The sequence below is a fragment of the Protopterus annectens genome, chromosome 7.part0 (genome assembly GCF_019279795.1).
Source record: "Protopterus annectens isolate FY-2018-M chromosome 7.part0, PAN1.0, whole genome shotgun sequence".
In the NCBI taxonomy this organism is placed as follows: domain Eukaryota; kingdom Metazoa; phylum Chordata; order Ceratodontiformes; family Protopteridae; genus Protopterus; species Protopterus annectens.
The window spans coordinates 1,105,439,627-1,105,466,508 of NC_056739.1; the positions used below are offsets into that span (position 1 = coordinate 1,105,439,627).

General features: G+C 38.8%; 1 protein-coding gene across 13 annotated transcripts in view; it reads right to left on the reverse strand.

Moving 5' to 3' along the window:
* The window catches only part of TLE3 (TLE family member 3, transcriptional corepressor), a 230,508-nt gene extending 212,642 nt beyond the window's left edge, over positions 1-17,866 (reverse strand). For 8 of the 13 annotated variants that reach the window (XM_044077687.1, XM_044077686.1, XM_044077693.1 and 5 more), the window contains exons 1-4: positions 16,989-17,860; positions 15,986-16,086; positions 13,987-14,050; positions 11,287-11,331 (exon numbers count right to left, since the gene is read on the reverse strand). In XM_044077687.1, the coding sequence (XP_043933622.1) occupies positions 11,287-11,331; positions 13,987-14,050; positions 15,986-16,086; positions 16,989-17,012 (234 nt within the window). In that variant the 5' untranslated portion in view covers positions 17,013-17,860. Of the gene's footprint in view, positions 1-11,286; positions 11,332-13,986; positions 14,051-15,985; positions 16,087-16,988 lie in introns of all 13 variants that reach the window. The other 5 variants (XM_044077689.1, XM_044077688.1, XM_044077691.1 and 2 more) reach the window with 3 other exon arrangements.
* Positions 17,867-26,882: the final 9,016 nt, after the last annotated feature.

A 26,882-nucleotide genomic window follows, 5' to 3' on the forward strand; every position in this document is an offset into this window, starting at 1 on the left:
GGCACCTCTCTGCCCCTGTCTGCCCATCTCCAATTTCTGACCAAGTGAAATGCACACAGCAACAAACCTTCCCAAACACATAACCATAAATGGAAAAAAGGAGTGTTAACTCAGATAAGGAAATCGGAGTTTTTTCGAGTAAATAATTGCTGTATATACAAACAAAATTTGAAGTGACCAGCCTACAAAGAAACACATTCTTATTCACCACTGCTCTACAAAGAAAGATCTGGATGTGGAAATAACCACATCAACTCAGAAGTCATCCAGATTCCTTCTGAAAAAAGGCTGCCGAAGTTATAACAGCCATAGCTGAAAGAGCATTCAGCTCAACAAGTGAACGATGCACAAGCGAAATACAAAGTTAATAGGCCAGATACAGCCTAGGGACTGCAACCAATTTTCTAAGAATCAACACAAAATAGCTGATTTTCTTTCCTGAATGCCTTAGATGTATCCACATAATACCCAAGCTAGACGTCTCCACAGTGCAACAGATTTAGTAGTCTCTTTACAGTAAAATAGTACGTTTGATATAGTGACCGAGTGTTGACTCTAGCTATGCTTGGCAGAAAAATAAAGTATGTCCACAAGGTGTGTGTGTGGGGGGGGGTTAGGGTTATATTTCTTCTTAAGCATGAAAGCTTCACACGCAAAGCTTGTAAGACCCTACGGGCTGCCGTCACAGAGAAAATGATGTCTATCCAGCAAGAAAGTGAGAATAGGAACAAAAAGGTACCTTTGAATGATAACAGCCAAGGTTAACAAAAATTTCCAACAAACATTGAAGGACCATAGGCAATGTGAATAAATTGGGATGCAGGTTGTGATGTGTAGTCTAAAAGGAAAAAAACTGTTTCTACCTGCCCCATACATCTTTTTAATGGAAGGCTTCTTGGATGATGACTTACTATCCATAACCTACTCAAAAAGCTCTGATCTCAGATTATCCATGAAAGGGAGCAGCCGCACAGGTAATTTACAGCTGGATGACTCATACATTCTGCCTTAAAGACAACAGACTATTCTTTTTAAGATGTAACTTGACAGGGAACTTGGCACGAATCCTGCTCTTTAAGGGGTACCACACTGGTTAAGGGCAAAATAGGGCCACTAATATCACCATGGCCTTCTGAATGAACTTCAAGATTCACCTGTAAAAGAATCTCTGACTCTAAAAATGCCGAGATCCACAGCTCCTCACCTGCAATGCTGATGACACCTGCGATCCTGCTTTCTGTTGCTGTGGGTCCAGAAGGCACATCAAAAAGTTGCTTTCTATGGCTCCTCTGTGCCCTATTGAAGAAATGCTGCAGACTGTGAAAAACAGCCCTAGCAGTTGAATGGTACTGTCCTTTCTCCTTCAAGCCTGATTTAGCCAGTCAATTTTATATATGAACAGCAATGATCTCCAACAGGGTACATCCATAAAATGCTGCCTTAGTGTACTCGGGTGCAGTTAGGCGTGTCTACACATAACTATATCAGCTTCCACTGTTCTGGCCACTTCCTCTGCTGTATTAAATTTTATCCAATACCATCAGGTTGTTGCTAGCCATACAACAGGCAGAAGTCTGAAGGAAGATTGTCAGCAATATACATTTATTTTGGCTGAGATGTCCTATTAAACATAAAAATAAATCCAGGTAGATTAATTCAGTGCCTCAAGTCACAAAGTGTAGAAAGCAAAGAGTCATATTTCCCAGCAATTGAAGATTCCTTATTAGGCAAATTAAGGATTGGGAATTCCCTCTTAGTGTGAATACAGAAACAGTAACATCCAATTCAGGGGTCCCCACCCATAAAGCACAACCTGGTAAAGATCTACAAAACTCACATAACGTCCTTGTATCCCTACATCCAGTGTCCTGGTTACCCAGTAGAGGTCTAAAAATCTTTTGCACCTCCTCCAATGTAGGAATACAGTACCTTGCTTATCCCACAGCATTCACTGCATCTCTTATAATATCCACCAAGGAGAAAGCACCCGGGAAAATGGATTAGTGAGATTGCCAAGCAGTATGAAGTCTCTTCTGCAGTAAAGAGCCCCTACCCCCAAGTCCCTCCGTTCCATTGTCTACAATACCTCAATGAACCTGCAGATGCTTCAGCTTCCACTGTGGAGGACAAGCCTGTCAGCATCATCTCCCAAACAAGGATCAATGCGACACCTTCTGGTCCTTTTCCTTGGAATTAACGAAAAAATCTCTGTACCAGAGGAAGAAATCAAGCACTCAGATGGTTGACTGAACTGAAGAAGGCCCTTCACTTGACAAAGTAGTTAGGGACATTGCCTCCTGTCTAGAAGGCAAACAGCATCATCGGTCACTGACTGACTGACCGACACTGGTCTTTCAAATGCCTGACACTGGTGCATGCTTAACTTAGTGTGGAACCGGGTGCTGGCGGGAACCGAACTGTATAGGGTCCAAAGGAAGCAACAATGGAACCAACACCGGTGCTGAAAGGCAATGCCATAAAAGGTGTCAGAGACCCAACAGTAGGCATTGATCAAAAGAAAAAACATCTTCACATTCACAGCCAAAAACAGGAGTAACCCAAGATAGAAAATGTGTACTCCCCAGTCCTGTGCTGAAGCTGTACAATGGCATCAGCAAACTCTGCCTAGTCTCTGGAGCAACAGTAGACATATGGACTACAGAAGTAGAACAAAACACAATGCACACCCCCCCCCCCAAAACTAGGGTGTGCATAGACAATACCCATGAAGCACCACCAGTCACAGGAGACACCACTACTGCCACTTCCAAAGGGCAAGCAGCAGGTGGAGAGTCCTCCTTCATAGTCGTTTGGACATCAGTACTTGCAGAAGGCACCACAGCTTTGATTTTAAGAAATTTAGCTTTAAAGATAAACTGTTTAACAAGCTTGGCCAACTAGGTAAAGAAAGGTCTCTTAAAAGGCTGAATATAACCCAAATAAACAACTATTTATAGGAGAAGCAACACATTAAACATAAACAAACTACTTTTGTTTGTCAACAGCAACCACACAATCAACTCAGTGGTATGGAGACTATTCTGAAAAGATGGTACTGAGCTACTTTTACTCCCTCACTAAATATGACACTAAAGTTACAGGATTCAGATAAATTCTGAGTACCTAAGCAATAAAGATATAACTGTTTGCTACATCACACTTATGAATGAACAAAACATGACAGCAAAAAAGGAAGCCCCAAAACATGACAAAGTCGTCATCTCAGTCTGGATGAGAATGCAGCTCCTTTAGAGCACAAGACAAACAAAAGACTTCAAACTAAAGCAAAACAAGTATCAAAATAAAAATGAACCAAGCAAAATGGTTAATTTATATTTATATATTTTATACTCAAAACACAAGGAAAATGACAGTAATCTCGTTTCTTTTTCCTGAAAGTAACAAAGTTATTTAGGATCCAAATTAACATGTACATCAGACTAAAGAAACTGGAAAAGAAGGTGTCAGGTGCATGTTTTATGGATTGGACTAAGTGCAAGAGTAGCCTGGGAAAGTTTTACCTCCCCAACACAGCACGTGTGGAGCGACAGACACCTGAATGTTAAAAGACTGGAGAAACTCCCTAGCAGAATAAGACATTATCACTTTTACAGGCAAAGATGATGAACTAGACACCAAAAGAAGAGATGCATGTAGTTCTCTATTAAACCAATAAGACAGCAGACTTCATGAGCAACAGTGGGTTATTAAACCGCCAGGTATCCCAAACAGCAGCAGGACATAAAAAAACCCAAACCAATAAAATTCACTACATCATTTTTTTCTCATATACCAAGGCTTCTCCCGCAAGTTCTGGTGGATAATGTTACTTTATTTTTATTTTAGACATCAGTTAACCAGAAAAGTCCACTGAGCAACACAGCTTACGCACACAACCTCCGCATACTTTAACTACCTACTTAACGATGTGGACAAACTACAAAAGGGCCTCACTGAGACAGATACCTGGTGTCAAAGCCATGGCCTGAAGCTCAATGCCAAAAAGTGTATTGTCATCCCCTTTAATAAAAACTCTGTACCCATGAACTACCACATAGCTGGTAGTCTACTTAATGCCGAAAATGTGATAAGAGACCTTGGGACACAGGTGGACAGTAGTATCTCCTTTGATAATCACATCGCCACAGTGGTCAGGAAATCCTTCTACGTGGCTCATCTCATCACAAAAGGATTCTCATCCAGAAAGAAAGAGGTCATTGTTGCCCTCTCCTCATCACTCATTAGACCCATTATAGAGTACAACGCCCCTTTTGGTATGTACCTCACAAGACATCTACAACAACCGGAAAGACCACAGAAATACCTCAAAGAGGATTACTGGCCTCAAACAGATGCCCTATGCAGACAGTCTCAAAAAACTACAGCTTTACTCCATCGCATATCGCCTACTCAGGGGCGATCTCTGTCTAACATACAAAGCTATGTCAAACCCAGAGCTGTTGGACATGCTCCACTTAAAGAAATCCCAATCCCTCCGAGCTACATGCTCTAGGGACCTAAACCTTGTCATCACAATAAACAGAACAAGCTGGAGGGATAGATTGCTGTCCCAGAGACTTCCCATACTCTGGAAAAGACTACCTATGTCAAACAGAGCTCCTCATTAGCACTCTTCAAGAAAAATCTTGATGATTGGATGGGAAATTCACCCCGGGGATCACTTCTGTGGCTCTGCTCAACAGGGGCACAGGAAAACAATTTTCTTGGGTGGCGAAAGCCAGGGTACATTTTTTGGCTAGGCTTGTATGGGCCCTAGGGCCGATAGCCTAGTACCTACCTATGAACCTTAATAGTTGAGGTGCAGCAAAGTCTTGGACTGAAAGTGTAAATTGGCTTTGTGTGTATGGACCGATAACAGAGGTGCTTCTTACAATAAAAATTCCCACACATCAACAGGACACATGACTACTAAAATACAAGCATTACATACTCAAAATTAATTAAAAACCAGATTAAACAAAATGTGAATAAGCCAGCTGGAGGAGTTAGGCACTCAACAACACTACTACTCAGAAATGGATATGTCACCATTACAACTTAAGACTCGACAAGGCAGCATTGAGTTCTAAAAGAATGGCTATAAATAAGGCATACTACTCCAACATGACATGAGCAGCTGATTGTATGTGTGCAACTGATCATCTATGTCCTACTACTCCAACCTGACACGAGCAGCTGATATGTATGATGTGCAAGTTATCATCGGTCCTCCTGTCTGTTATCACTGCACTAGTGGAACGGATGAGCTAGTATTCTCAGTACTTAAAAAAAGACTTGCTAAAGTACACATCTGCACTGAATTTCCACAAGGTTTGATGATGATGACAATGATGATTCCCATTTTGTTAATCTAAGTCCACTAAACACACGGTGCCTCTTCAGTAGTAACCTAGGAGCAATGTCCGGTTAAGTTACTTGCTCAATATCTCACAGTAGGCAAATGAGATGCAACTCCATTACGAAAATAGACCCAGATTTCACTCCATACATGTAAACATCTTCTTTGAGTTGTTGCAAATACAGAAGGGCAACAGATAAACTCTAAAGAATCACAGCTGTCTAAAGAACCCATATTGGACGCTACTTTTGGGAGAGGGGTTACAATTTAATTTGCAGATTAAAACACTCTTCTGCTTGCATAGTGAAAAACTACAAGCCACAGATTCTAAAGATGGAATGCCTGGAAGAAGAACTCAAACCAAGGGAATACCTGACACCATAACCATCCTGAGGAATACAAGGCTTCTAAAAACCGGCATGAGCAAATCAAATACAACTTCACAACAAATAACTGCGTTCTAAGCATTACAGTCATACATGAAACACAAGTCTGTACTTGTCAATATTCTACTTTTATCAGCTTTTACAGAACACAGGAAAGTCAGAATCCCTAAACATGACCAACTAAAGTATGAAACAGGAGACAAGAACCAGGACAGTACAAAACTACTAATAAAAATTACTGTCTTGGCAGTGCTCCAAGAACAGATGAGAAAACAAATGTACATGGGGAAAATCCCATGGAAACAAGTAACTGACCGGGGAAGGAAGAACATACAAGTAATTAACTGGGGAAGAGCCAGAGACGTTTTAGTTGCGAACTTTGATTTTTTTTTTTTTTTTTAACACACACCCTCAGACACAAACATGAGTTTGCTCCAAGCAAAATCCTGCAAATTAATGCAATGCACTTGATAGACTTTTATTCAAAAGCTCTGCTCCCATGAAGATAAAAGAATCAAAACTGTACATGTGTGTGCTGGCTGAGACACAATGTTGTATCAAGCAATACCCTGTGTCAATCTCTTTTTGCCAGTTTATTGATGAAGCAAGAATTAGCTATCAACACAGTGTGGTTACAATAACTATACTACATCAGTATCTGGAAACAAAGACCAGCAAAGCAAAACCAAGTATGCATAAATGATAAATCAAGACCAACTGCAATTACAACATCATACAAACAAAGGCTGGGGGGAGATATCACTTGCAGATACAGGCCACTAAACGTTTGATGAAAACAGGATATTGTCTCTTTAGGCACATGAAAACAAGGCACTTGAGCTGTGCAGTTCTCACTCTGGTACACAATTACGGGTACTTTCAGCTGTCTAGTACCACTTCAAGTGCCCTCTTCAAACAGCCTGTCACTGGCATGTTGAAAGCTATTGTGGCTGCTATCACTATTAGCAAGTGGAGAGAGAGAATAAGGGAAGGAGGGAGAGAGACAGAGACGCAGTGATGAGAATTAAATTCAGAAGAAAAACAACCAGTAATTGTAGCCGAGAGGGAAATACGCTGAAGGGTGCAAAAGGACAGTATATCTACAATAGATACTGCACTTACAGGACTGCTGTGTCAGAACAGGCTAGCTTTCTACCCTAGCCAATGTCCCAGAGCAGCTTCGACTACTTACAGCTCTGTGCTACAAGGGGTCCTGGACACACACACACACACACACACACACACACACACACACACACACACACTCTAAGCAGAAAAGCATGCAGAAACCATTTTAATTTTCTATACTAACTGTGCTTGAAAAACACAATTTTGCCAACAAGACTGCAGGTTCGCTCTGTTCAAACGTGCTCCTTATGCATTTGTTCTACTAAAGAACAATGTTAAAAGTACCTACTGACATCAAAACTCACAGTCTACACAACTGTCAGTACAAGAAAAAAAGTCACATATGCGAGCAAAAATGTGAGCCATTTGTGTGGGAGCCTTTTTATTTTCAAGTGAAACTATAACAATTAACATTCCAGTGATAGGTTCACAGAAATTGCTTAAATATTTTGATGAAAGATGAGAAAACACATTAAATTTAGAAGTCCGCAGGCTCTCAGGACACCTGGTCAGTGGCTCTGCAACTTGCCATATTAGCTAGGGTACAAAGTCTCTTGTATTGGTCATTAACCCTAGCACTACATGATGAAGTCATCAAGGTATCATAAACGGTTATACCCCATACAGTTGTTTAAAATCATGCCCTTAAAGCTTCTTTCGGGTACCAATCTAAAAATGCAGTGTGTGTGTGTGTGTGTGTGTGTGTGTGTGTGTGTGTGTGTGTGTGTGTGTGTGTGTGTGTGTGTGCACCCTCAAGGCAATTTAAAGCAATCATTTTTTTGCCCTTATTCAATGCTACTCTCACCCTGTACATTATCTAATGGGAGCCACTGTATTTCTCAATGTTCAATCTATAAAGATTTTTAAGGTCTTCTATTTCCAACGATTATACTTAACCCCTCTCCAAGTATATGACAATACTTATACAACACAAATACCATGTGCCTTTGAGGTGGAACAACCTTTACACAACTTACTACAGGACTAGGAAGGCTAAAAAGCAGCCCCCCCCCCCCAAAAAAAAAAAACAGAGCTCTTGAATTACCTTTGTCAGACAGGTTTACGTGAACTTTAGTTCAGGTAAGAACTTAATGCATACTCACCCAGCTCCCTTTCCAGCTTACACTGTAATATATATATTTTTTTCATTGCTGAGAAGGACTTTTCTGGGAAAGAACAGTACAACGCAACAGAAAAACAAGGCTTGCTCAAATGAGGCATTTGGTGCCTGCAGCTAGACAGTCCCCGTGGTGTAAAGATGGAGAATGCTTCAGAGCTTATTCCAAGCAGATGTGATCACAAAACAGCAAGGCCTGCAGGGCAGCATACCAAATGAATAATTCAAGCCTCCAGTCTACTGGCTTGTGTGTGGATAAACACAAGCCAACCACCAATACAGGTCAGCTGATATTTCAGGCCGTCCTCCCTCATCCTTAAAACAATCTCATGTTACTCAACAATGTTATTTCAGACCTCAACCAAAGAAACATTTAGTCTGAATGCAAAACCTTTAAATGACCTAAAAGCAAAGATACTGTCAGCAAAATCTAAATGTACAACAACCATTGAGGAGAGAGTGACAAATCAGTAATAATTAGAAATCCAGTACAAAGCAAATAGCCAAATGTGAAGAAAAAAAATCTGGTGAGCAAGCATGGCACCTATGGAGTTTGTAATATACCTAAAATGTGTTTCATTTCATCTAAAATATGCCCCTTATTCACATGCTGGTAGCACAGAGAAAAACTAGACCCACTCGTATTCAAAATACCTTCAGGATTCAGAAATGATGACTTTAGATGAAATTCATTAAGTAAAATATGACCAGGTGATTTCAATTATTAAATGATGTGCATCAGTAGCTACAAAAACAGAGATAAACATCCACATCACAAAACAATGTTTTTATTCTCGGGGATTAAAGTGCCGACAGGTTTTACTAGTACCATACTTTTTTTCCCCTTAAAAGTGTTGTGTTTGTGAGCATGCGGAAACAAACTCACAACTCCATTAAATTAACATTATTTTAGCAATAAAACTAATGTTTCAACAGGACAAGTGACCCATTTACCAGTTCAACCCTTCCACATCCAAGTACTGGTATGCACAAATCAATATTGTTAACACTTGTTCTGTCAGTCAGAAACCTTACAGTTTCTATGTAACATTTTTTTTTCTCCAGCGTCGTCAGAGTACAATTGTGTAGTAAGGGCTATGGTAGAAAGGGGTTTTATGACAAAACCCACCTACCACCCAGTTAACAAATGTAAAATAAGATAAATACATGCATCTATTTACACACATCTGCCAGGGCTACACATTACCAAAATACATTAGGTGACAGCTCAAATGGCCAAATTCTGGGCCAAGAATTCAAATAAAACAGAATAATAACTCGACTCAAAGAATCCAAAAATGAACCGATTAGGCATTGCATGCATTCACACCAAATGTGCACTTGCAGGTGTGAGGACTAAGTAACCACCACAATGTTTAAATATGAGTAGGGGAAACACAGCAGTAAACGTAGGAATACTGGCACTCTATGGTTCCTAAATCCTTCCAGATGTAAAAGTTGTTGTTCACGATGCCTGCAACACCACAATCTCAGAATAAGTCCCGACTTCAATTACTTGGCAGTGGACACTAATGTCATACAAGAGACAATCAGCACAACTATATTAAATAAAATTAACAGGGGAAAAAAAGAGAGCACGCTACTTCAGGAGTAAAATAATGCTTTTATGTGCTGTACTTTTACTCGGTACCTAATTCCAAGTCTCCATAGCAAACAATAAAATCCTTGCCCTCTGTACAAAAGCAAAGCATACTGATGTTTCAAGGTAGACTATTCACATTCCAAACTGAAATGACTGCAGTAAAAATTATACATTATATATATATATATATATATATATATATATATATATATATATATATATATATATATACACACATACACACACACACACAAACGTGTGTATGTATATGTGTATATATATATATATATATATATATATATATATATGTATGTGTGTGTGTGTGTGTTTATGATATACATCACACACACACACACACACACACACACACACACACTATAACTTTGCTGATCCCAAAAAAGTCTCAATATACACAAAATACATACCTGCTGGTGCATGCAATGCTGCCTCCAACAGCAGCCCTAAGAAATTAACGAAAAGTGTTTCACTTGCTCATCGGTTACTGAAAACAATTGTGTTCTTGTTCTGACACAGCTGTAGCTTCACCAGTGATTCATTTATCAAAGGATGACACTATGGTATTCCCACCCATCTACTTCATTCAGTCCTTATCCAGCACCCATGTTCGCAGCCAGAAAGCCAAGTGGCCAACTAACTAGTTTAATCTCTGTAATAACTTCATTCCTTTTAAGTTTAACCAGCATGTCCCCTGCCTTAGGCTCCTTAGCTCTAATCTTATCAAGATCACACACTGCATTCCGCAACAACACTTTGCATTTTTCCTTCAGGGTCTCTTAACACATGTGCCGAAATTTAACACCACTGCTCAATGCACGTAAACAGGAACAACTTCTCCGCCTTCAAAACCCTAAATAGCAGGAGAGACATACGATAACCAAATGCTCACTTCACTGAAAGTGTGTGAAATGCCAAGAGCTCAAACCCTAACCCTGCAATACATATTAAAATAAAATAATGATGTTGTCCTCATGAAACACATTTTATTAGGTGCCTCAATCTCCCATTAGGAAAACAAAACTGTCTTCAAAAGAAGACACCATTTTAATCAGTGAGATACACACATAGCAAAAGTGAATATAAGCAATTTCAAGCAAAGAAAAAAAATGTCGACATCAAAAATGCACCTTCTCCAAAAGTGTCAAGCATTTGGAAACCTTTACATCTATCTACTCTAATTAAAATATTAGAGATGCGTTTTTCCACTGACATTTTGCTTCGATAAACTGAGCTAATTATACCCAAACACACTAAACAGAAGCCAGCATGACAGGAAGGAAACTTCTCAGACAACTGCATTTGCTGAACCAGTTTCAGAAATGGCAGAACACATACTATTCTCTTCAGTTTAGCACTCGGCTTTACACCACTCTGCGCTGCTAGACACAGTTTAAAAATAAACCAAGGAACAGACCTTACTGATATTGAGGTATGCAACAGGCCACTTGTTTCCGCAAACATAAAACACTCATTTTTACAAAAAGTTTTACAACCTTAACAGAAGAAATTCAACCAGAACAAATATGTATAAACTACTTGTTATTTCTCCGAAGATCGGGGAGGAGGGGGGTTGAACAACTAGGATTTAAACTATTCTACTTTAGCGAAGATATTGGTTGCATCTGTATGCAAATCAGCATGTAAAAGCATAGCTGTTCTGGAAAAAAAAACTGACCTGTTTGTGCATTTCAATATTCAGCCCATACGACATTTCGTAATACTGGAAAAAAAAATATATGATTAATTAAGCAGTGAAGACACATCCAAACTGAAAATTTCAAAATTTGGTAACAGTCTAAACTACATGCTTAGAATAAAAAAAAATCCTAAAATAATTCCGAATCAATCAATTTTAGAGCAGTGTCCCCCCACCTCAAACCGTATTACTCATGTGTTTAACTTGACCATCCCATTTTGGAAAAGAGCTCTTCAGTTCCAACAAATTTGTTACCTCAAAGAAAATCGCTGCCTTGACTGCTGTGTGTGTGTGTGTGTGTGTGTGTGTGTGTGTGTCAGGGGTTCAGAATTAACAATGACCTCCCAAACCATTTCTGTAGTCTAAATCATGACATATCCAATTACTGCACACATTCTGGCTGTCCATACCTGCTATGACATACCAAAAGTAAGACAACAGGACATTCAAGGGAACTCCGCCCTCACTTGAAAGTTTGTGGAGGTTTTGGGACCCATCGCAGGCCACTACCAAAAGCTCCTCAATCACTGCACCAAACAACAAGCCAACATGCAATACTTAGATAAAGCAATACATTTATATAAAAAGCAGAAAACAAATAAAACTTTGACCCCTAACTGGGAAAAGATGAAAGAAGAACACCCTTCCTCAGGCCTTGCGATAATATAACCAATACAACTCATGTAAACTTATTATGGCATTTGAAACAGCATTAATGGCTTCTTTGACCAGAACAGTTTTTGCACATGAAACTTTATCGTAGCATTGCAATCGGTATTCAAACTGTCATGCAAACAACAGAACACAGTAGCCAATACATTACTTCTAACCTCTGAGGACAGTACAAGACTCAAAAGACCAAACTGTACAGAGTACGCATGATCTTTGACATATTAAGTACATCTTACACAAAAATACAGACAATGAGCCTACTACCAATCACTACTTTCATTTGTTCTCATCTCCCCCAGACACAGTTACTATTCAATCAGCCCATTTGTGTTGAGGGGAGGGATAACTATTTCACTGCTCATGTAGACACTGGTGCTACATTGTAAAACTTACAGAAAAAAGAACTAATTTAACGTGACAAAATGTGGTATCTACAATTAAAGCAACTTAAAAATGTATATATACATAATTAAAGCAGTCAAGTTTCAATTTGGCTAGATGGAGGAAATGGCAGTATTAGAGGCTTCATCTCTACCTGGAATCGATAAAGAAACATAGCAACTACTCCCAACACGTGTGCCCTATTGTCCAAAGCAGATATAAATCCAGTGACCGCTCTTCTTTACTTTTAATAAATCATACAAATTTGTCTTGAAAGTCACAGCAAGTTCACAAAGTGCACAATATTTGTATTTATACATACTTTCCATATATACATATATATATATATATATATATATATATATATATATATATACACACACATACACACACACACACACACACACACACACACACACACACACACACACCACCAGATTATATTATTTATTAATACTTCACTAGATCAAATTTATCATACCCTTGTTTCTTTGGTGTGCAGGTCGTCATTAAATAGTTTATCTACACTGTCACCTCCAACCTTGTGCCTCGTACTGCACCCAAGGTACTTAAAACACACTCATACCATATCAGTGCATTACGGTTACTTATGATGAACACTGGGCACAAATCTACAGGGGTAACCTGGGAGTACAAGCAACCTAGTTAACTAGGAGCCTTAATTTCCCCGCACTAATACATCGGTTAAAACCGATCAAGGAAAGATGGTCTTCTTTCATACTGACACACATACTTACCTCAACCTTACAACCACCACCACCATTGTAGTAGTCCATATCAGCAGTTAACTGACTCCCTGAGATAGAACATCTCAACCACAAACACATTGTGTGCGTCTTTTAACCAAATGTTTGCTGCCAATCTACTCCTAACTAAGGCTGGACAGATGCTACATAAAAACAGGAGAAAAATAATCTCCTGCAAATACATCAATAACTAACTGCAGCAGCTGGAAGAAATACTAATTCAGTCATCTGCAATATGTATGGCCGTTAGAAATCAGAAACCACAAACCACACAATAGTATCGAAGTGTGCATTTTCCTATGACTTCTGAACAATGTTTCTTTCCACTAATACAGATCTGCCTTATACCATGTTTACTTTCTAAAGTGGCACAAACGTGCAATACACACTTGATAAAGCTGAAAAGCTCACCAAAAAAATTAACAGCACACTGCAAATGTGCACAGGCTACCACAGCAATAATCTAAACATGACTAAAGAAAGCAGGTGGAAATATGCATTTTGTGAAGTAAAAGCACAGTAAATCTTATCAAACAGTACTTGCAAAGTGAAGTATTAAGCTTTATATAAATCCCATCCAAAATTGTAGATGCATTTTAAATAGCTTTTTTTCCCAGGCCTGTCCTGTAACATACACCTCATCCTACTAGCAACAAATGAGGACATTTAACAGTACATCCAAAAATATATCAAATGCAAAAACTATTACAACCCAAACCAGCGTCATAAACTGTTATTTAATCGTTACAGAGTTCTGCCTAGATCCGAAGAGGTTAACACAGAAAAAAAGGCAGCAAAGAATGGCACATACAACTACTAAGCAACACTATACACAAAAATTAAATGAAAAAATTCTCACCATAACGTAATGTCGTTGCATCTCTGTCTTTTCATTTGCCAGTTTGTCGTACTCCACCTTGAGACTGAAAATGCAACAGAAATAAAAGTGGTCACTCTCCACAAGTTTATATTACGCAAACAAAGTATGATATCAGCACAATGCTTGCACCCCCCCCAAAAAAAAAATGTATTCGATAAAGAAGATGCAGCAACACAACACAAAGTTTGGCACAGCTATATCACAGACTGATAACACTTTCAGATTAAACTTTATACATACATTCAATACAACAAAATACTTAACAAGTCCTGCAAAAGTCAACAATGACAGCAATGATACACACAATTACTTTTGTAAACCACCTCTCTTCTTGTTAATTAGAAGTGATCCTACCAAACAAAGGGATTAAACTATCTGTGCACCATGTATTATTACATGTACAACCAACCCCCTTATTCCACCCAGATCTACGATAGCACCGCCTGCAACAACAGAATGGACTATTGACAGTTCATACAACAGTAACAAACAGGAAAGAAAGACAATGTTGAGGAAGTACGAGGAAAGAAAATGACAAAATATTGCAGTTCTGTGGTAAACCGTTACTGTTCATCTCGCTCAGTCCTCTCACAAAAAAAAAAACAAAAAAACTTTAAAACGCCTAATTAACACCACCAAAATGGGCCTTGTAAAGAGTATTCTCCAAAACTTTAAGACACCCCTAACAGCTGGCAAACATTAGTGAGACTACTTGGCTAATGCAAGTCCTCTGAAAGTGACTGCTTACTTGTGGCTTTATATAAACCTGCACATTGCAATACTCTGTTCTACAGTTTGTACTATTCAGTGCAACTCTCAGCATGCGACTGCCGTTGGGTCTGGGTCTTGTCTTAAAAGGTTCAAGGACCAGTAAACCTACCTAAGTTAACCAAAATCAAATCAAAACATGCACCCATGCGAGCAACACCCACACAAATTACAAATGCAGATGCCTGTATAAAGCACATTAGCTAGAACCTACTCACTCACATTCCAGTCATGGATTATGTCCATTCACTATGTTATCCCCACACTGAGAACTACAATCCAAACTGATTTTGTATTCTTTACTCAATTCTTCAAAACCAGAAAGACATATACTTGCGATGCAATTCTACATCCAAGAAAATGATTTTGCATTTTGATGCAAGAATTGCAATGAAACCAATCCCTCCATAAAAAAAAAAATCAGTTAACTCATGCTGGTAAACATTTGTAAAAAAATAATTTAGGGATTTATGGTTTGCTACCACCTTATCTTCATAAGAAAAGCATAGCATCAATTTAATATAGTTTTTTCAGAATTTATTAAACATTAGTACACTAAACAATACTGATTCTTACAAATCTGTTCAACTCGTTTCAAAAAAAGAATGGCTGATCTGTTCAACTATTTCTATCAAGTTGTGCAGATCCTGCATTATTCTTGATGCTACAGAACTGTCACCATTTTAAAACAGCCAAATTCAACTATTCTGCTTAAAATAAAACAGCATACATAAGGCTGAGAACTAAACCGCTGTTTTCCAGCTGCCAAAACTCTACTGCTCTAAACTACAATATCCAGGTGCATATAAAAATGCAAATGTTTCAAAAAGCACAGAAGTTGAAAATAACCAGCTACTAGTGCCTTCCATCAAGAAACCAATATTATTTCAAAATGTTAACTAATAAAACTGCCTTGTACGTTACAAATAAAAACTGCAAAGCAATCCCATCTTAAAAATATCACAACAACAATGGGATGCTTGTCAGCCTACCTAACATGCTTTCAGTCCAAGCAAGAGTAAAACAATCAAAGCAACCCATAACACATAAATGCAAACTAAGACAAGCTGATACAGACTAGTTAAGTACAGCAGAAATGAATTTTCATCTCCTTCCTCCACAGCCAGGTTCTTGTGAGTGTTCCAACTTGTGTTTACTCCAACACTTAAACATTTTTTTTAAAAATATCAAATAATGAACAGCACCTTACCTGTGATACTGTGCTTGCAAAAACTGAAACTCGTCTTTAATTCTATCGCAAGACTCTGCCACAGTGAACTTAAAGCCTGGCTGTCCCGGTTGGTGAGGAGCCTGGAATATAAAATGACATGATTGTCATGTAGTAGCAGCAGGTTTCCTGTAGCAGGTGTGTGCATCACACTAAAAAAACATTCAAGATCAAAGTGCAAAACTCTACAAGTTGACATGTAATCAATTGTCTTAAATGCAAAAAAAGGTTCACAATAAAATAAATAAGAATCCATGATTGTTCTAGTACACCCACCACTTACAGCAGGTACCTATACACACTAGCATATTTGCGGGAACAGTGCTCTGAAAGCCCTTAAACCCACTAACTACTTCCCCAATCACCACAACAGTGGTATATCTAAACGGACACCAATTCCTGCCATTCCATCTTCATTATCACTTAAAATTCATCTACTCAGTGAGCAGTACAGTATACACAATAGAACTGTTGCCTGCCTCCACAATCATTCTTAATTTACACCATATCCATCACAGTGATGCAGACATCCACCAACCAGTTCATCACTACTCCATCTAGCCACCCTTGCATACACTACAATCCCAAATAAAGTTAATCTATATAAATATATACAATAATAATTCTACTGAAAAAAATCTATGACAGCAAACTTCTTTAACCAAGACAAACAGGTCACAACATGGCAATTGCACATACTCACAAACTGGAAGTTTCCTGCACAACACTTTTCAGACAGTGGATAGATATATATATATATATACACACACACACACAATTTCACTCTTGAAGAAGAAAGTGGAGCATTATTACCGAGCTACAGAAGTATGCTAATGAAACTAACCGCACATACACATTCGAGGAATCTCTACACCCCCCCCCCCCCCCCCCCCCAGTCAGATCCTATTACCAGCTACAGCTGCAACCTTCAAAACCTTCTCAGTTAGAAAAATCCAAGGAAACATCAACAGCCCACAACACTTACCGGGTGCCTTCCTTGTGGGTACATTGTCTGGAACGGGATCCCCTTCCTGAATTAAGACTGAATCCACTCAAGTATAAATCCAACCAGACAAGCCAAGGCACTTTCCCAGAAAGACAAGTGGAACAAAGAAACGAATCCAACCTCGACGCCAGCGATCAGGTACAGGAGCAATCCAGATGGGTGCAGCCCAAGCGTCTCCCAGGATCAACAAGGAGTCAAAAAAACAACACACTAAAACCATGAACCTGCAAGCCGGATCGTCCCTTAGACGAAGCAAGGTTTCGAACCCAAAAACACTGAAACCAAGAGCAAGTCAGCCATACAATATTCTGTAAGAATCCGGATCGCTGCCATAGTATATATATTATGGTTTAACATCCAAGCCACCTTCTCACACGCATGATGCCCTCCTTTCATGGGCTATGGCGGGGTCCGCCTGCCCTTCCCGACGTTATTATCCAAAGCCCGTGCTACTAAAAGCCCCCTACAGAACAACTCCCGAGTACCGTAATGCCTAACAACAGCGTCAAAGAATACCGTGACCCTTTTCCGTGATGAAATAGCCTGCCAAAGTGGAAACGACTCTCCGGTGTGGTATCTTTCCGTACAGTACCGTTTTAATATCACAGTCCCCGTCGACTTTCTAAACTGGTAGAATCGTAAACGATGTTCCCATCACCGGCCGATGATCTCACAAGCTTCCTCCGTAGCCCGTTTCCTTTCCGACCGTAGTTCCAACCCTTGTTACCTTACTGTTGCTGCCGCAAATACCACACACAAAGTGTCCAGTGACGAATAACACGAGGGCCCGAGACGCCCAGCCCGAATCACAGACCAAGCTACGGACTAACTACAGCCAATCCGCAAACGGCTTCCCCACGTGGGGACAGATGTTCTGTATTAGCATTGGATAAACAGTAAACTGACGTTACGACGCCATGTTGGGTCTGAAGTGGGAACTCCACTACTGACTTGTTTCTCTGAGAAATGTGTAGCCAGTGTGAAAGGTGGTATACAATGGAGCTTACAAGTTTTGCGCTGAAGATCAGCTTATTTTTGTCGATATATGTTGCTCACACCGTTTTACAAACGTGCGAGTCTACTCATATTGTAACTTGCTGAAATTGTGTGATGAAAATAAAAGGAAACTACGTCACCCAAATATTCTATACATTAAAGAGACTGTGCGACACTTTCTGTCTGCTCTCTGTTTTCCAGGTTCTTCAATTATGTAGGGGACAATGCTTACTCTGGCCCCCAGGACGCATCAAAACAATGCTGAAAATTACAAACGTGTTAATGTTCAATGAAAGATTTCTTCAGTGTATTAATGCTGTAACAACTCCTTACTTCCTCTACATATAATCACACAGCATACTGCGAGGTACTGCTTAGTTAGTAATCTCAACCTTAAGTACGTTTGGCACAGCAGCTTCCATGCAGTTACATTAATTACATATCTCAGATGCTGCCTGTCCAATAAGAGATCAAATTAGTTGTTTTACTATTTGAACTAAACAAAATGCAGAACAAGGGCACATTTCAGGGTTACAGAAATAGCACGAACATTTAAAGTTGAATGTTGCAAAAATGATGTGCAGCTCTTTCATAGGCATACCGTTTACCCACCCTTGTCTTTCAAGAATACACCCTCCCCTACCCTGTACAAAATAAATACCACCATAGTTCTAGTACAGTCACCAAGAAGAAGCACATTTTTAGTTTATTAAACTGCAAGCCAAGGGAAACCCACAAGCTCAAGTTTTTATCTATTTTTTTTAATGGGGCTATCTGTGAATCGTGATACTGATTTGCTTACATGCTTATATGGCGGCTTCCAGGAGTCAAATGCAACACAACAGGATGAAGCCGTTCACAGACTTGTCAGCCCCAGAGCAAGTGTATTAAATCCAGAGGCCTTTCCTTTACCCATCTCTTAGGTATTTCATCATTCCCCACTACTCTGCCCACTTTACACTATGGACCCACACCCATTCTCTCTCCAAAAAGTATTATACCAGTTCTGTATTTTATTTATTTATTTGACATTTGTTAACTGGGTTAGTCCAACTGGGCAGCAGTCATTTCTCAGCAGAGGCCCAAGAAGAAAAGCTACAAAAGTTAAGTAACAAAAGTAATCACATGACAGTTATAACTAAGATTACAATAATTACAACATGTATGAGATGTATGTTGAAACAACATGCTAGAAAATGGTCATTACATTGAAAACATAATATAGTACACAGTTTCATACAATAGTAAGCAGAATGCAGAAAATATAGACAAGTTTGTAAAACAGAAAGTAATAAACAGGAGATAACCCCAGGGCAAGAGCCAATTTCTAAGACTACAGTTGTGAAAGCTGTTAAGAACTACTGACTATTAGTAGACTTTATTAGAAACACAGAGAGAGAGAGAGAGACCTGTACCTAATCATGTAACTAGTTGCTAAACTAGAACATTAGCTGTTTCCACTACCTAGGAAAGCTACAATCCCAGAAAGTTATAGTCCTTCTCATTTCAGGATTGATTTTTTTCTTCTTCTTTTGTTTCTGTTTTACCATTTCAGAACAGCTGTATTTAGTATTCTGTGTGCTGTTTGAGTACTCCCAGGTCATATCTAAAAATGGTCTGTTAACTCTTATCTACATAAATTACATAATCAGTGACTTAACACAACCATGTGTGAAAGAAATCCATCATCTTGATTGCATGCATACTTTTGAGACTCAAGCAAGTCACTTAATCAATTTTTAGTTACAAGCTATTGAATACCCTTCTCTTTCAAACTGTTAAAAACAAACTACTATGCCCTGTTGGTGATGAACGTCAGCTTAGTACTCAGTTTTGCTCAAAAACATTTCCGAAGCTTATTTGAAATACATTTGCTTTTCAGAAAAGCCACTTTTTATATTGCACTCAGGAGATGTTTTCTGCATTTAATATCCAAGATTCATGTCACTTTTTGTCTTGTACTCATGAACAATTTTAGGTATATAACATACATTTCTTCAAAATGAAGTACTGAGTGTAAGTGTAATGGCCTCATGGAACCTTTTAAAAGTAAGACCCAAACTATTACAGTCACAATTTACACAGTTTCTTCAGTTGCCATAAAATAAAATCTATTTACACTGACATCTAAGTCAATTCAACAAATGTGCTCTGCAAAAATGGCTTATATTGTGTGATCAAACTAAATGGGCTGCCCCCAATCACATTTATTATAATAATCTCCAAGCCTATCAGACCAACTTAACCATGGAAATGTTAATAAAGCTGTTTCTGAAATGCTTGCATGTCATGACTTGTACAGCTACAATTAAACTTAGAAGGCATATGCAAGTGACTTACTTTGATAAAACAAAGGTCCTACTTCCAGACGAGACTTTCTGTTGTGGGAAAAAATATATGAATAACATCTTGTAGTTAACCAGGCAAAAAATGTCTTTCTGTAGCTGTGTGTGGTAGATACATACATTTTTAAAATTAGGCAACATCTGAGAAAAGAAAAGTAGGGAGGCTTGACAAAAGTCACCATTTTCAGCTACATTCCAAGACAGGTAATGCAAGCTAATGTACAAGTTACATGCGTAGTGATGCATCTCCTAAGTAAGGCTAGTTGGCAGAGAGGGTTAAAGCTGAGAATTGCAATTTTATTTTACTTTAGTTTGTCTGTTGGGGTAGTACACTGATCAATATACACCATTTGTAGGCACATCCCGGTGAAAAGATTGACAAAAAAAGAAAAGAGTACAAATTCAGAAAGAGAGAGTAATCATAGAAGGTAGATTTCCTCTCAGTCATAATTAATCTGCATGATTCGTCAGATTTCCAACTACTTGATTTTTAAAATATTACTGAGAATGTAATGTAAAAATGCTAAAAACAGGGACTGGCTAAGGCTGCCTGAAGAGAACTGGGAAGCACAGCCAACTTCTCTTCTCTTTAGGAGGACATCTGTGGCTGTGTGCTATACAAGTGATATTCAATCCTATGTCAGCCCAAGCCATATGAATACACAAGGGTAAAAGCTGGCTGAAACTGGAAAAAAAAACACATGCTCCATATTGATTCTGCCACAAAACTAAGGCCTAAACTGGAAGAAACAGCAATGTGAGATATAAAGACAATTAAAGTGAGAATACCACAATTACACTGGAGCCTAGCTAAAAGGCCAAAAATAGGTTATTTCATAATTCATGCATCCCCCTCATATTACTTTTACATAGTTACTTACACGTTGACATCATATTTGTATGTTCTAACATATCTTAAACTGCTTGAATATCTTTTCACTTGAACTGCCAAATGGCGTACTCTGCACTACTGCTTTGAAGATCTGCCCACTCATGTAAATATGTCTGTGCTTGAAATCAATTTATGAGTCTGACCATGTTGCTACATATGCTGTCATCAGGAGATCACTGCTTCTGAATCAGTTATATGCTCCAACTCTATCTAGCTGAAGCATAATGTTACAGAAAGACCTCTGAGCCTTTTCTCAAGTTAGATGCAGAATGCAAGACATTATTAGTATGTATGCTTAACAGTACAAAGAGGCATACAATCCCTGGTAAGGCATCAGAAGCAGGCCTGGAACTCAAGTATGCAAATGCAGAAGAATATGAAAACATCAACTGGTTAAGCATTAGGTGGTAATAGCGTTCATTAATATATCATACTCATCTCACATTGAGGATACATGTGCATGTCGATATAGCAAATAGTAATAAATAATTAAATAGAAACCACAGAGTGCAGACAACACAGTTAAATCATATGTTACAAAGTCTGTCTAATCCAAAGCATCTTGCTTGCAGTTTACAGTAGGGCTAATATAAACATTGACAGCACTGCTCAGAAAACTAAAAGTAAGAATTATTCAAAGTCACGTTTCAGAGACCTCCACGCAAGAAGTAAAAGTTAAAATACACCACCCATATTCTCGTTATCTGTAAACTACACCGAAATGTTGATGTTTTATTTATTATGTATTGATGCGAATATAAATTTATGGAAAAGCAAAACACTAGTTCATAAATGCTCCGGAAACTCAAGACTGACTGGTTTATTCTGTCTTATTGCATGGCTTTCTTACATTTTCTTTTATGATTATGGTATCTGCTATAAGACTGCACAACAAAGCACGCAGTTCGGCCATAGTATGTCTTTTCTTTTTATTGTATTTCATTTTATTCTGCGGTGTAAAATACATATCACCGCAGTGTTATGAAACTCAACGACGTTCTGTAGTTGTGAATTTTGTCCTGTGGTCATTCAGTACTGGTGTTGGGAGTGTCATGTGGTCACTCAACACCAGTACGAAAATTCATAGCTCCTACCAGATCTTTGACTTTACCTTCCTAATGTGCCGCAGTTTCTGCCTCGAAATGTAATTAATACATACATAATGCTTTTATAGCCAGTCCTTGGTACACTGATGCTTTATATTCAGTCCTTGGTACATTGCTGATGCATGAGATACATTTTTAAGTACAATACTTTGTAATCAAAATAATCGATTAATTCACTGTTGTGATCATGAAAACAGACTTTGTGGAAGGGGTCGGTCTTCAGACACAGCACTAAAACATGATATTTCTCTGGACTCTTCCAGGCCAGTGTGACACTGGCAGCCCCCATATTGCTTTAAAAAAAAAGCTACAGGACTTCTCCATGTTTCCGTCCATGGCGGCTTCCCATAAAAGCTGCTTTCCAGCTTATTTAAAATCTGCAACAAACAGATATCCAAGTGATTCGCCTTAACACGCACTGTATTAAAAAGTAAACAGTTTTCCCATTCCAAACCACTACCATGTTTGCATTTGGTGTAGAGTGACGATAACCAACAAATTGAATGCAAAAGGAGTCAAAAGAGCGACTTCACCTTCTCAAGTGCCCTGTCACTACATGGTGGGCACTGTCAAGAAAGTAATGTGTATCCTTATAAACAGATTCAAAGTCAAAACACTGACGGAATCTGGTCTTTGCCATATTAACAACAGTGCACTGCTGATGTAGATAACATGTTTCTTTCTATATGTTCAACACTACACAAAGTGAGAATATGAGGTTTTGAACAGTAAGTAGCACAAGACTATCCGATCTAAGGAGATAAAAACAAATATGGCTGGTGGTTGCTGTTCATGTCTGATATGTTTTGAACAATAATAAACCTGTGAGGGTAGTTTTGCGACAAGAGTCGCATCATTTTAAAATGAAAGATAGCAAAAAGAGCTGGGTCGAGAGCTCTGAAATGTCGAAAGTTGCAGCACATAAAACTACGACTTAGTATGATGAGCTCAGAGTTTACTTTAACTGCAAATTAAGACTACATGTATAAAATCAAACAAACCGCACACCTATGTACAAAATGGCTACCTCTATTCCTAAACATTATTCAGGTTTACAGTACTAGTGATTGTCCCACGTGGGCATAAGCTTGTCACATTCCAGTCTGACCAATCAAAATGCAAAATTGCTTTGCTGCTTCTCACGACTGGCTTACCGCGTTCTACCTGCCAGTCACGAACTGAAGTTGTCAGTCACAACCACGAGGGGTGAGCACTGACAAATGCCTCTGCTTTTCAGCCTCCTGCTTGCAACTACTGCCTGGAATGGCTGCTTAATTAGCTTTGAATGGCTTTTCCTTCCAGCTCAAACAATCTGTCACTACTATGTGGTAAAGAGGAGTCATGCATAAAATGTATATATGGGCTAAATAACAGTTTGATTTTGTGTATGTGTGTATCAAATTCTTGTTTTATTTTTCACACCAATAAATGAAATACATATTCAAATTAAACTGACGAAATAAACCACAAAAAAAACGCATTTTTGAAAAGGACACAGTGCTACTCGCCCAGAACGGTGTGATATTCAGCCAAAAGCTTTAAAGTAGGATTTAAGTAGTAACCAAATTATTAAAGCTATTTAAACAGAATGAATTATTTCCGTGATGTCCAATAAATGAAAATAACATGTTAGGGTGCATTTTGAATTTAAAATTAGATATCATGCTTACAGGTATGCCCTTTCTTTTAAACATTTGTATTACTCTGAAAATGAAACTGGTTCCGTTTGTACAAGACTGTTCTGGATCATTGGTTCTGAACATCAATGGTCTATCAGCTCTACTGAATTCTCGCTACTGCCATAGAATAAACTGCGACCTTAGGCTACAAGCTAAAGCTAAAGCGCCTGACAATTATTACAAAAAAAAAAAAAAAACTTCAAGCGTCTTTCTCGACTCTAATTGGATACGTTTCAAATGTTTATGTTACAAGAAGTGTCAGGGTCATTTGCTACTGGAAAGCTGACTTTTCATTGGCCTGTTAATTGAGAACAGCGAGACTGTCCCACGTGGGGCTACAGTGAACAAGAAAAAAAGGGAAAAAAAAGTGAGATGAAAACCCAGAACTGGATTTTCTTGGCAGGACTTGGACAGGCTTTATTCCCTGTCAATGATTTGAAGTCCTGAAGCAGCATGTTGCTATGTGTTGTTTGCATAGACCTATTTCAAGGGTTGTAGTATTGGTAAAGACAACTGAGAAATGGTTAGTTTAGACCACATGAGGGTTCTTATAAATGTATTTGGAAATTAAAGTCTAGAGTCCAGTGTTGCTATCTCAGAACTGGTCAATAAATTTGGCCTTAGAAAAAAAAAATCAGACGTATTCCGAGCGATCGTTAAAGAGAGGTTTATTATCGCCACCTTGGTTATCTGTACCTCTCCCACATGGGATGACTTCTTCTTTTTCAGACTAAATAATTGTCTAGAGCTACCAAATCCTATCTTTAGGCCGAAAAGGGCCAATAGAATTTCGCGAATGGAACACATTCTCTTTGTGGTGAATGTTCTTGTTTAATCCCCACCACCGCACAAACACACACGTTTGCCAGTTGTACTGGTTTGGAGAAGAAATGTAGCACAGGTCAGTGCAATGTGAAACAAATTCAGTCTCCAGCACGAAAAAAAGTAGTTTATTTTATTTACAGTGATGTTACCGAGGTAGAGAGCTAAATCCTGTAGGAACTCAGCTTTAGCAGATGTTTATGTTAAAATACTTAGTGCTGTTACAGTCTCTGTAAGAAGCAATCTCGTCTTTGATGCTATCAGGTGCTTATTGACACTACAGTACGTTGCGGGGGGGGGGGGGTCTGCATTCCTTTGGTGCCATTCTTCAGATGACATTTTAAAATGAGATATAATACAGCTGGTGCTCTGGCCAAATTAAACTGGCTAGAATAAATAACCGGTAAACAAACTAAGTAAATGCCACCTTGGTTCCCCTGAAAATGGCCATAGGTATAATGAGAAATTGTAATCCAACTATCAAAACTAAATTCATCGACTGTATGTATGTGCCACCATATCTACAAATACTGCACTTTGCAATAGTTTGCTCTGTAAACATAAGCTAGCAGAGATACAGACTGAAGCACTTTTACCTTTCACTGATAAGCTATGGCAGAGGGAGAGAAGGGCGTGTCTTTAATGTTGATGACCACGCTAAAAAAGAAAATGTGTGACAAACAGACAAGTTATGTATTTAAAAGGGAGTAGGTGGGTGAAAGCTAGAATGCAAATGCAGTGTGTAAAAATCCTACAGTAGAAAAAGACATCCAAGGGCAATGCCAAAAATACTGATTTACATTGTTTTCTTTCTGCTCACAGTCATGAAATGCGATATTCATGTCTGGACTCGAATGTACACAAGGGACTGCTGTAGGCAAGAGTGCTGATTGTTCCAACATAGAGAGTAAACTCAACTGTAAATCAGTATGAAGTATTAACATTTTAAAATGCAAAGTGATTTTCTTTCCATAAGGCACTGACTCTGGATACAACTATTGCCCTCTCATCACGTTTATAACATTAATTCAATGATTTGTTTAGAACACACATCTGAATATTTTACAGACATTCCTTATGTTACTACTCATTCACTTTCTGTTTGTGTGTTTAATTCAATTCAGGGTCATGTGAGAGACGAATGCTGTCCCTGCACTCAGTGAGCAAAATGGCAGAGAAACTAATTCTGGATGTTCTGCCAGGCAATACGGGCCATATGACTGAAAAATAAATAGCCCACAGGTCTTCTTAAACTAACCCAAAAATAGCCCAATGGTTCAGCACAAAGTGAAAGCAAAATGCGCAAGACATCCTCCAGAATAAAAGTGTCAGATACGGCAAAAACAATTAAGCATAGTAAGACTACACAACTTTTCCCCATAGAACTGCTCTAAATCTCAAAATAAGCACTCTATTTTCATTCTAAAGCCCTGCACTTGCTCGTATAAGTAATCTCATAGGTAAACACTAATAAACTTAAGCACTACATCCTCTTATACTCCTTTTAAGCACTTGCTCCCTACTGGTTCTTTCTGATCAGTCAATAAGTAGTTCCCTATATTATTCAGGCATGTCCAAAGGTCAGTTTCGGGTTTACTCTCCAGTCCAGCTGGTGAATCTGGGAATCTTGAGGCAATGTTACAACTGCCTTATGTATACAGACCACCCTCTCCTCCTCCCAACAAGCTCAAATATATGTGAGAGATGCAACTATATAGCCAAACTGGAGGCTAAGCTCTCTCAAGCCAGTACTGGCACAGCCTGTCAGGAGGAGAAGGTAACCACACACACCACAAATCCAGTCTCACATAGACCTATCACATCAGCAAACCAAACACATAAACACACAAAAACGTACTCGGAGGCACTAAATAAAAATCTGCCTAAGCAGCAGAGACCTCCAAAGCAGACATCCAAGCAACCCCTACCACGAAACAATACCCACATAGCACATAGCTCACAAAGTCAGTGTGCCACACAGTCACAGCCCTTAAGGCTAAACAACACACCTAATACACTTGTAATAGGTGACT